Below are 13,094 nucleotides of genomic sequence, written 5' to 3'. Positions count from 1 at the left end.
CAAACCATCCTCCACTCCAATGGATTACAACACCAAGCCCCACTCCAAGTGTGGTGCACCCTTACAAGATCCTAGTTCCTATCGAAGACTGCTTGGCAAGCTGTTATACTTGACTAATTCGAGTCCTGACATTAGCTTTGTTGTTAGCCACTCAGTCAGTTCAACTCCTGCTCAACAAATCAACACCAACTAGTAGCAATCAAAATCCTCAAGTATCTGAAATCATCGCATGCTCTTGGTCTCATTTTTCCAGCACAGAACACAACCACCTTGAAAGGTTTCTCAGACTCTGATTGGGGAGCATGCTTGGATACAAGGTAGTCTGTTATTGGATGGTGCTTCTTCCTTGGCTCATCACTCATCTCTTGGAAAAGTAAAAAGCCAAACACAATCTCCAAATTTTCAGTTGAAGCTGAATATAGAGCCATGACAATGGCTTCTTGTGAAGCACAATGATTGCTCTTCCTCTTTCGTGACTTGGCAATCCCTCACTCATCTCCCATTAGCCTATATTGTGGCAACAATTCAGCCCTTCATATAGCAGCCAACCATGTTTTCCACGAACACACCAAATACATAGACATAGACTGCCACATTGTACGGGAACGAGTTCAGAATGGCACCCTGCACCTCCTATCAATTCCTTAATCTTCTCAACTAGCTGACATTCTAACTAAACCGCTTTCACCAGGTCCTTTTCACTCTCTTATATCCAAGCTTGGCCTGCTCAACCTTCACTTCCAAGCTTGTGGGGGACTGTTGGATAAAACTACTAGCCCAAATCAAGCCCAACTCACTCACACTGAAACTGAAAATCCAAACAATGATAAAAACTTCTCTGGCGGGAAAAGCTGTTAAAATCTGTTATTATTATTTTCCATTCTAAGCCTTTAGCATTTGTTCTTGCATATTCATAAAAGCTCAATAATAGAATCAATAGGTTATTCATTGATTTCATCTATTTTCATCTTCATTACTGCTATCTCTTCTGCTTGTGTTTTCTGTTCAGTTTGCAACTTAGCCATGGGAGGTGATAAAGTTCACACTATTAGTGTCAGTATTTATACACACAATTAATATATCATCCATTCGAATTACTTATTACTTATGTCATTGTGATTAACTCATTAAATATAAATAATAGCTGATAAAAAATGGTTTAAAAAACTTTTACTGTCGACATTTTTTTCTATAAATTTAATGTAACAGAATGTACTCATGTTCTTCTGTGGCTTTGGCAAGTGTTTGTGCTTTTACTGAATCAATGTAATAAAACACCAAACTACAAAATAAGTTCCCTTGATTTTATCAAACAAAAAGTTGTTCACATGTTGACAACCTATGTTCCTCTTTACTTTATCACTTTTAGATCATTTTAAAGCAGAAAATTATAGAGACCACCACAATATATTGCAATACAAAAAGACAAATCCTGATAGCTTTTTAAAAGATTATAAATAATGGATTGAATTATGGTCATAAAGCTACCTTGACCAGATCCAAGAATGAGTCACCTTGCCATGGAATTCAATTATAGATGGTACTAGACCAAGTCAAGGTTAAATCATTTTAACAATTTTGGCTAAACTCAACAGATTCATCAATCTCTAACATTGTACAGTTGTAATATTTTCACATACAAATATAAAATAGTCAATCTTCAACAATAGAACAACAATTCAAATAAGACAAAGAAACCAGTGAAATATTTTTTTTGTTCCAATTGTGATTTTGCATAATATTGTTTGTGCTGTACTCCATTTTAATCATATCAAATGCATTTAACTTTTAGGTTCAAATCTTCATAAGAGTGTATTTTATCAACACAAATTGTAGGACTTGGAACATAACACTATCTCTAATGCTGTTCAGAATTGAAGTCCATAAATGAGATTGGAAAAGGAAAAGGAAAACAAAAACTGTTAATGCAGACAGAATTGCCTCAGAAATTTGATTAACTAAAGAAAACATAAAATCTCCAAAGCTTCACATAAGTTTAGAGCACTATGCTCCTGTGAATACATTTGCAAGTGAATGAGTCACCAAGAAAATGTATCAATTACAAAATGAGCTACAAAATGTAGCAAGTTACGTAGAAATTTGATTATACAATTTGCCATCACATGACAAAGAAACAAGAAAAATAAACAGCATAGTCCACAAAGGTACACTGCAAATATCCTAAAACTCTACATTTTATATGATTTTTATAGATACAAGAAACCTCCCCCACATCATATTATTGTAATAATCATCAATTCCAATCAGCAAACACTAGCCTTCAATTTCATCATCTTTTCCTTCTTCACAATATTTAGTTGCCTATGGAAGCAAAATCAGTCAATTATCCCAACTACTAATTTTCAGCATCAACAAACAAATGATGGTTTCACATTTTAACACTTCCACTCAGCTTAGCTTGGCCTGCCAAGAGAGTCGAGCCCCTCTGTTCGGCCACGCACAATTCTATGGAAAACATCCCTCACTTGGCGTTCCAATGGGTCTAATTCATCTTTCAAGATTTCACAAACGTGTGAAAGATCTCGCATTCCCTGCCTAACCTCCTTCTCTTTCTCCTCGGTCAATGGAAATCGCACTGAATCAGCCAACCCATTCACCACCCTAGCGCATTTCTCAATCTGATGAATCTCCCTAAGCAAACCACAAGAATTCTTCCTCTCCCGCTTCTTCGACTCCTCCATGATCCGCTCATGGAGTGAGAGCATCGGAGCAGCCCAAGAAAACTGCCTAGGAATCGAAAAATGAACATGTAATCCACGATCCTGGCATGGAATTGCAGCCACAAGAGCCCACATTACAAACAATAGAACTGAATTCATTGTGTAAACAGACAGAGCAAGGCCATTGGAAGCCACAAGATCATTAGCCTTAGGAGGGGACAAGTTGTTCCCAATTGCTTGGAGCTGCCTCGCAGCCGACCAATTTCGTGAAACACTCCATGAAAGTGATCGAGATTGACGCAATGATCTATGTTGATGGTTACTATTATGATGATCCCTACCGGTGTTATTAGGACCAAAGGACCGGTTCCTATGTGATACAGCAGCACTGGAATCTTTTTCATCAAGCATTCCAATGGCCAAATCAACAAGTGCCTTCTTCGCACGACAAAATTGACCCTCACCAAGACTTCTCTTATGATCCAATGCACAAAGTACAATCTCTAGCAGCTTCTGCCATTGCCTAATCTGTTCGATCCCATCACGGATCGCGTTACACACATCCAAAGCCTTAACACTCCTTTCAAAAAAATCACTAACCAAACGATCCAAGGGTGGTTTTAACACTTGTGCCCTGTGGTTATGGAGAATGATCCTGAATTCCCCTTGACAACATAGGAAGGAATCAAGGAGCATCCTGACCCATGAGAGTGAAAGCAAATCACCATTTTCAACTGAACAAAGCTCATTGAACCGGTCAGTGACCTGTTTCTGAAAGGAATCAAGTTCAAGCAACAAGCTTGGACCTTCCATTGAGTGAATCTTACCACCTCGGTGACTAAGAACAGAACCCTGATATTCTGTTTTAGCTATATGCATTCTCACTGACATAGACACCAAGATTATAGAACACTCTCTTGACACTTGCTCTTGCTCACGCAATTTCACAGACCCACTTAACAAAATCAAAAATTGAATTCAAAAAACTCAGCTTTTCTCTCCAAGTTCACAGACCCATCTTCCAGAAAGTTGAATTGAACTACCTAGTAACCAAAATTTCTACCACAAATTGGAAACCCTAACACTCTAATTCGAAAAACCTCAGAGATGAAAACCCTAATAGGGATCAAACCCCTGAAGGAACTAGGATATAGATTGAGAATCTTGCAGAAAGATAGAAACTTGGGAGAGAAAATGAGAGAATGAAGTGAGATGAACCCAAATGAGGAAGGAGAGAGGGTTATATGGGGGTTGATTGGACCGCGTGGAGAAAATAAAACATAGAAATAAAATAAAAAGCTGAAAAGAAAAAAACAAAACAAAATAAAAAATGTTAAAGCTATTTCCATATTAATATTATTATTATGGAGTGAGTAAACAAGATTTGAAGTTTTAATCCATATATGGTGGTGATTTGTGAAAATTAAGGTTGTTTAAATGGCAAGCTTGGAACACGGACCTTACACGTCTCGTACACGGTGGCAAGGACCTAGATTCCGCAGGATTCTTGGGAATTGGGACAAATATCCTTCAAATTTAGTGTGCTAGCGGCTTACTAAATTCAAACATAATTGGTAATAATATTTATCGTAAAGATTTATAAACACATATTCATTTTTATTACTTTTTATGAATTATTAATGATAAAACATGAATTAAGAAAAGAGAAAATTAGGTGTATATTAGCAATATAAATATTTTTTATGTTATCTATGCAATTAGTATCATGTACAATACGTTATATATTTTTTATTTATATTTTTTTAAATAATCAAATGATAATTAAATATAAATTGTGGATGATGTATCATATTTTTTTCTCTTTTAAAATAAGATGAGATCTTATTTAATTCCACCCAACTAACCTATGTATAAATTTCATGTTTGAATAGATTATTTTTTGTACGATAACAGATCCATGCCAAACCATGAATAATATAGACATTTTTTTATGAGCAAATAATATAGACATATCCACCTTGACTTTAACATGAACCGTTGATCTTGCGAAAGGGACAGCATCCATGTCCCTATTGCATTCGTTGGTTTTTCTACATCTAATATAGCTAAGAATCTTTCAATTTGGACAGTAATGACTCAGATGAGATGTGAACCCTTGATTTTGAGAGACAGTGTCGTTGTCCTATTGCCCAATATGTCACATGAGTGTTTTAATATTGAATGAATTATCATCCCGGTAGTAGTTCTATCATCGGTTTACTAATTGAAATGGACATGTTAAATTATATATTTTGTAATAAATTTATAAATATAGATATTATTATTTATAATATATAACTCAACTATTAAAATGGTTCAATATTTAATAATGTTGCAAATATACATGAAATGCTCAAATCATTATGTGTCATCCAGTAGATTCAATGTTAGAATCCTTACAAATTTATAAATATACATTTATATGGTATAATAATATAGGTTTAATCAATATTTTTTTTTAATTTTAGCCAATTTTGACTAACTTAATTGTATGTTGGTATAATTTTTTATGAGTTAAATCGGACCTTACCATACACTATTTATATCATGGCATTGAAAAAATTCCTAAGCATTCATATTCCTATATCATCAACAATTTAATGCACTTGATAGTTGAAAGATTCATTATCAATTTTTTTTATAATTTCAAAAATATTTTGTTTTAACAAAATATGCATGATTATGAATTATGAAGGTACTATATCCTCCAAACATATATACCAAATTATAAATAAAAAAGTTATTTATATAAAAATTAAATACATCCTTGTCTCATAATACAAAAAAATAGAAATTATAAAAAAAGAATTTTAAAATTATGAAAGTATAGATGAACCTCTCCACCTGAAGGAGGCATATTAACTAGGACTGGGTTTTGTGTGACTGTTAAGAAGTTGGAGAACATAGTTGCATGGTGCAGCATGGTTGATTACTTGATTTGATATGGAGTGGGTCACGTGGAGAAATGTTAGTGGCTCTGATACACTCTATTGAAAGATGGGGCCAGTGCCATACACGTGGAGGGGTTACTGAGTCTACGGTTACGGTGGAGCGTATGAAAATTAAGAGGACTGAGTCTTTCATTCATAATCTAGAAAATGAAACAGTCACATGTGATGTCGTTGTTCTGCCTGATTAACGAAATTACCATTTTTAATTAGAAAAAAGACTCTAGTGTGTGAGGTGATCTATTTTTTAGTATCACCAATCACATCTTTTCACTTCTTTTTTTGTAAGGAATTACATTTTAGCTTTTTTTTGGATGACACAATTTAAAAACGAGTTATTTTATGATAATAAACTCATGGCGCAGAATACATATTATCAATTACACTTGTTGGGAAATGAAACTTTAAGCTATTAAATTAGTTTAATTATTCTAATCAAGATTGACCATGTGGTGGATGTAGAGTCACGCAGCTTAAACTTGCATACAATAATAATATTAGGCCGAGATACATTATCCAAAAATAAATAAATTTAGACTATTTTGTTTGATATAGACTATATTTTTATTTTCTCTTAATAATATTATAAACGATTCATATTATATAATATTTGGTATTACTGTTATTCTCTCACCTTTTAGATAAGAAACTAATCATTTTAAAATGCGTGATTGTTTTTCTCAACAAATGTCGCTCTCAAGAATATTGAATCCGTAACATTTTCCTCATCATAAGGATTTAGCGGTACCAACATTTTGTTGGTATATTATATAATACGAATCTATTTTTTATTTCCTTAGTTAATAACTGTATATAATTTTTGTAATATTATAAATGGTTCATATTATAATGTTTAGTTGTGTCAGCTGATAACTAAATATAATTTTCTTACATACTTGATTATACTTATTTCATACATACTTGATTATAATTAGTTATCTATTTTATGGCAAGGCAATATTTGATTAATCTGACAGATTTAATGGGTAGTTGGTTAGTTTATTTTAAGTTGGAGGGTATCAATCGTGGGACCCTGCTCTTGCCACTGTCTCCTACATGGAACATTCATGTCACAATATAATTTTAGTTTAAAATCTATGCATTGATAATATAAATTTTTTTACACTATCAATATATTATTTATTATTAATTTGTATTACTTTTATTTTAGAATCAATAATGATTAACATATGACTGGTGGATGATTTGCTAAAAGTTTAAAAAACACTTTACATTATTAAAGTATAAGTATTAAATCCATTCAATTTTAGCATTCCTATGGCAATAATGGGAGCATATCTGCTTGTAAGAATGAGATTGCAACTAAGAGGGGGAGTGAATTAGTTGACTTAAAAATTATGGTCACTTTTTCTGCAATATCAAGAGTTAAGAGCGGCGGAAATAATATGCATAAAATAACAAGTAAATAATTGAAGAGATAAAGGGAGAAGAGAGTACACTGAAATTTTATATTTGTTCACCTTCTTGTCCACCGAAGGCTACTCTAGTACTCTTGCAGCACAAGAAATTTTTCACAAAATATTATGAGTTGTAATTACAATATCTCACCTCGAGACTTCTATGTACCTTATACACTCACTAATACTTATCAGCTTAGAAAACACCTTTCCAAATAACTCTGTCCCATTTCTTATCAAACCCTGTGGAAGACTGCAACAATAATGAAGAATGTTCAATAATGGTATGAAAGTGATGTAACTTGCAATCCATTTGTATACTTAGTAATAATGCTCTTTATAAGTTTGTAAACTTGAAACACTTTCACTTTAAGCAACTTCAGAAAAATCAACTTTGAAAGTTTTAAGAACTTGTTGCCCAAAATGCAGAAAATAATTTCAAAATATGTGTAAGAGTTTTTGAAATTTGTATGAGAGTTGTGTATATGTTGTGTGTTGTGATTGTGAGTTTTAATGCCTTTATATAGATTTTTTAATCAGCCAAAATGTCTCTTTGAAAGGGTGAGAATTGATTGGAATGAAACCATGTCTTTTGGGTTGAAGCTCATTCACTTTGAATTTGAAAATCTCATGCAACAACTCTTAGTAACCGGTCATTGAGTAATCGATTACCCAAATGTTCTGTCCACTAGTCATTTATTTTTGAATTAGAGTAATCGATTACAACAAGTTGAGTAATCAGTTACTCAATTTTAATAACACTGGTAATCTATTACTCAAAGACAATAATGAATTATTCTGATCATTTTTAAGTTTGATAACTCTTTTCTCACACTCGTAACCTGTTACTTAGATGAAGTAACCCATTACACACTATTTTTGAAAATTGTTTTAAGTATTTTAAAGTGTTTTAATTTTATTTTAAAAATAGTTTGAACATTACTACTATTGTATAATCAAAAGTATAAGATAAAAGTACCTATTTAGGCTTAGACTAAAAGTCTTGAATATCTTGAAGCTTGAATCTTCATTGTCTTCATAAGTATTTTTCATTTTCTTCTTTTTGGTGATGTTGGTGTCTTTATCAAAACCGTGCCAAGATCAGGAGCAAAGATCTTCTTCACAATCTCCCCATTTTTTGATGATGACAAACAAATATCTTCTTAACAGTGTAGTTTTCTGAGAGCAGCATACTCTTGATATTATTGACTTGTCTTGAGTATGCTCCCCCTATAATGTATGCTTCCCCTTTCATTTGGAGTTGTGTGCCAGAAATTTTTTTGACAGAAAATATACTCTTCTAACTTTTCTCCCCCTTTTGAATTCATCAAAAAGTAGAAAAGTCAAGATTCCAGCACAATATATATAGCATACATGCAATATAACAAATAATAATATGGATATCAAGATATAACGAAATTTGAGAAATATCATAAAAGTAAAAAGACGTTCAAGCATTAACAATACAAACAACAATACAAACAACATAATAGAAATTTGTCTGAAACCAGGAGAAATTAACATTACAACCAGAAAAATCCTAACAACAAATAAAGTCTAAGACTCAGGCTCAGAACTGTCTTCATCAATGTCCATGCTACTAAGCTTAGAAGAAAGATGATGAAGTTCAAACTGGAATTTGTTGATTCTGATTATCAAAGGAGTCCATCCGATTAGTGATGTAGCCTCAAAGAGAGAATAACTCATCCATTATCATCTAATTGGTAGGCATGGCAGCAGATGAGGAAGAATGAGCATGAAACTCAGAAGGTTGAGGTTCAGAAGGATTAGCAGGGGTAGGTTCTGGTTCAGGAGCATGAGGTCTATCTTTCTTATGCTTGTAGGTCCGACCATGAAGATCAAATGTGAAGCCCATTTTGTGGATTACATCACTAATCAATATGGCTTTCATGGGGGTTAAGCGAGACCTTAGTTTCTCCAACAGTAGAAACACTGAAATTCTCAAGGATTTTTGTTATGAAGATTGCATATGGCAAAGGGCTTTGGGTTCCTCTTACAGACCACATTTGTCTCATTATCATCAGAGTCCAATTGATTTTCAGATTAAATTTCATAGCATACATCAATTGGAGTTCTATATCACTTATTTGAGAGTGATTTGAAAATTATGGTAAGATGACATAGCTCAGAAAATAATGAAGCAAACAGTCTTCTAGTTTGAGATGTCCAGCAGATAGGATATCTCTATTTTTAACAGTTTCACCATAGCCTCGTTGCTTAAGTGTTTTTATTTCCTCTTTGGTTAATCTACACAGAGAATAATAAAAATCTTTTCGATCATAATTTTCCCATTCTCATACAAGGCCGAAACCAGCCATGCTCCCTTGATAAGGTATGTTACAACACAATGAACTCATGGTTGTCAAATCCAAAGTAATGTCTTTTCCTTTTACATAGGAAGTAAGACGGCTTTTCCTAAAGTTCATGTGTTACAGTAAAATACTATAATCAGTTCAGGATAACTTTAATTTGATTCACAACAGAAATCGAAAAGTTTTTGTTGTCTCAAGAGATAAGGAAATAAAAAATCTTCAAACTCAAAATTCTCGAGACTACCATATTTGGGAGTGAAAATAATGCGACTATGTAAGTGCTCCTTAAATATTTTGCATTGCTCATCATTTGCAAGAAGCCGCGTTAGGTCAAGAGGGTTGGACTCAAAGGATAAAGTTCCTTGGTTCATTTGAGTTACATTTATGTGTTGCTTCTTTGATCTAGAAGAGGAAGCCATGAATTGAGGTTTTGAGTTTTTAGGTTTTGGAGAATTTGGGGGTTTTTGATTTAAGCTACTAAACACGAAAATGATGGTGTAGAAGTGTTTAGAATTGAAAATATGATATGAATAGACACAAAAATCACCCAAAACGGATCAAAAACGAAGATTTGAGGGGTTGAGAGGGTTGAGCAAGAGAGAACACGAGTTGATGATGAAGATGAGATTGAAAAAGTTAAAAAATGCAGAAAAAAGACATATATAACGACATAGAGTAATCGGTTACTCACTTTGAGTAATCGGTTACTTAAATTAAAATTTTTAAAATTTTCAAACAGCAACATAGAGTAATCAGTTACTTATTTTGAGTAATCGGTTACTGAAACAAACTGTTCAACCATGTAATCGGTTACTCTCCAGTGTAATCGATCACTAACCTCATAAAAACTTATTTTTAGGCAATTTTAAGCTATTAAAATGATTTTTTAACCTAAAAATTGAAATTTTTAAATATAATTAAACACATTTAAGTTCAAGTAGACATGAAATATATATAATGAAGCACACATATATTCATATATAGACATTTAAGATAAGTATGCTTCACCAAGAATGCCTAATTCTCGTCTAATTTTATAAAAATGTTCTTTTACCAATGGTTTAGTGAATATATCTGCTAGTTGGTTGTGAGTATCAACAAATTCTACAGACACGTCCTTCTTTTGGACATGATCCCTAAGGAAATGATGCCTTATATCAATGTGTTTGGTTCTAGAATGCATAACATGATTCTTTGTGAGGTTTATAGCACTTGTATTGTCACATTTTAAAGGAGTGCACCGAATTCTAAGCCATAATCTTGTAATTGTTGTTTAAGCCACAACACTTGGACACAACAACTACCTGCTGCAATATATTCAGCTTCAGCAGTGCTTAGGGCAACACATGCTTATTTCTTGTAAGACCAAGAGACCAAAGCATTTCCCAAAATATGACAAGTACCACTTGTACTTTTCCTCTCATATTTGCGCCCAGCAAAATCTGAATCCGAATAACCAACCAAGTCATATATACTTCCTTTTGGATACCACAGCCCAACGTTAGATGTACCCTTAAGATATTTCAAGATTCTCTTAACGACAACTAAGTGTGATTCTTTTGGTTTAGATTGATAGCGAGCACACAAACATACACTAAACATTAGAGATCTCAAAGAAATTAAAATGACAACCAAAAGCTGAAAAATTATTACAATACTGTTTTATAGTGATAGTCACATGATACTATGTGATTATATCCCATATTCCATTAAAGTTGACACTATCTTTACAAATAACTCAAATCAAACATATGACCATGCTCCAGCAAAATGAGAACCCATACAATAGATTTCATGGTACAAAACCTCACAAGTTCATGCATAATGGACTATTTCCATCACCTGATACACTTATTAACCCAATTAACTAAAATACATCCACACTTATTAACCCAATTAACTAAAATACATCCATAACTAAATTAATAGCAATAGGCCTTCTTTATCAGAGTAGCATTACTGGAAAACTAATAACAATAATAATAAGAACCCTTAGTAATTTAAAAAAAAGCATACCTAGTTATCATGAAGATAGAAAATTATAAGAATAGTGAAATTACTGTAGGAACATGCTCCACCTAAAAAACAATAATCTTAATGTCAAATTATCATTAATAATATATATTTTAAATACGAAGAATATTTATTCAAACAATAATCATAAAAATAAAATTATACGAGTAGTGCCTCTTGAAACTATCTCTTGTTAACAAAATATATGAATGATTTATTACATTACTTAATTGAATTAAAAATGTATTAATAACAAAAAAGGAAGAAAAAATAATGTATATGGAATGAAACAATGAAAGCCTAAACAAATATACAAATCAATAACCAATAAATAACCAAAATTATATAGATAAATAAAAATAGAATAAAGGATATTAGTTGTAGTCCATCAATTACCTTTGTGCTTAGATTTGTCTATTTCTGAACTATGCCCTTCACTGTTGCTTCTTTGTGAGATGTGCTTGAGAGTTGAGAGTAATTGTTTTTCTATTCTTTATTAATAAAAAATGAGTAGATTAAAGGTTGATATTTTGCTCTCCTTTCTCATATTGCCTCTTCATCTTCTTTCTTTGTCTCTACATCTTCTTCTTTATTGTTGCCAATTGGGTTTTCTTTTTGCATACAATGAAGAATACATACTGCATATTTTCTTTTAGTTTTAGACTTATATGAACATTTTCATTTTTAAACATAAAGCCCATTAGCCCATTTGTTACAATTAGCCCATTTGTTACAAGGCCCATTATCGAGTTATCTCATGAACCTAACGAGTCGAACTTTATCTAACTCAAGTTCGGCTCGTTTATTTAACGAGCTCAATTTCTAGCTCAAATTCGGCTCGTTTATTTAACGAGCTCAATTTCTAGCTCAAATTCGACTCGTTTGGTTCATGAAACAAGTTTGTCAAACTAAATAATGAATCGAATTTCGAACGAATACTGAGTTGGTTCGGTTCATTGTCAACCCTAATTATAACTTATTCAAAATTTTCTTACTTTTTCCTTAAATTATGTTTATGGGTCACTCGCATGCCTAACAGAAATGCCTACAAACTTGGCAGGCAAAATGGGCCGGGTGAAACGGGCAAATGGGCAAAATTTGTATGCCCTGCCCGCAAAAAAATGCGGGCTATGCGGGCGCGCCCACGGGCAATGTCCGTTTTTCCATCTATACTAAACATGATATCATGTCTACTAGCAGTTAAATATAAAAGAGATCCAATCATACCTCGATACTTTGATATTTCAATGCTTTATCCTACTTCGTCCGTATCAATGTAAGTATCGGATCCCAGAGGAGTAGCTATTGGCTTGTAGCCATCCATGTCAAATCTTTTTAGAAAATCTCTATAATACTTGGATTGACTTACGAAAATGCTATTATCAAGTTGTCTGATTTGAAGTCCAAGGAAGTAATTCAACTTCCCTATCGTGGACATTTCAAACTCTCTTTGCATCATTTTGCCAAATTCACTACACAAAACCTCATTAGTGGAACCATAAATAATATCATATACATAAATTTGAACAAGTAAAGTATGATGATTTATTCTTTTTATAAAGAGTGTAGTGTCGACCTTTCCTTTGTTGAAACCTTTTTCAAGTAGAAATTTAGTTAGATGATCATACTATGCACGACGAGCTTGCTTTAAGCCATAAAGAGCTTTCTTTAATTTGTACACATAAGAAGGGTGTTTGTAAT

The 13,094-nt window shown here is 32.8% G+C and overlaps 1 protein-coding gene across 1 annotated transcript; it reads right to left on the bottom strand.

Moving 5' to 3' along the window:
• Positions 1–2,284: 2,284 nt before the first annotated feature.
• LOC109340212 (UPF0496 protein 4-like) lies at positions 2,285–3,922 on the bottom strand. Its single transcript, XM_019577826.1, has one exon. The coding sequence runs from the start codon at positions 3,570–3,572 to the stop codon at positions 2,415–2,417; it is 1,158 nt and encodes a 385-aa protein (XP_019433371.1). The 5' UTR covers positions 3,573–3,922; the 3' UTR covers positions 2,285–2,414.
• Between the last annotated feature and the right edge of the window lie 9,172 nt (positions 3,923–13,094).

Source organism: Lupinus angustifolius, unplaced genomic scaffold (genome assembly GCF_001865875.1).
Source record: "Lupinus angustifolius cultivar Tanjil unplaced genomic scaffold, LupAngTanjil_v1.0 Scaffold_147_98, whole genome shotgun sequence".
Taxonomy (NCBI): Eukaryota; Viridiplantae; Streptophyta; class Magnoliopsida; order Fabales; family Fabaceae; genus Lupinus; species Lupinus angustifolius.
The sequence above is the reverse complement of the archived record's forward strand: the minus strand, read 5'-3'. Positions and strand labels throughout refer to the sequence as shown.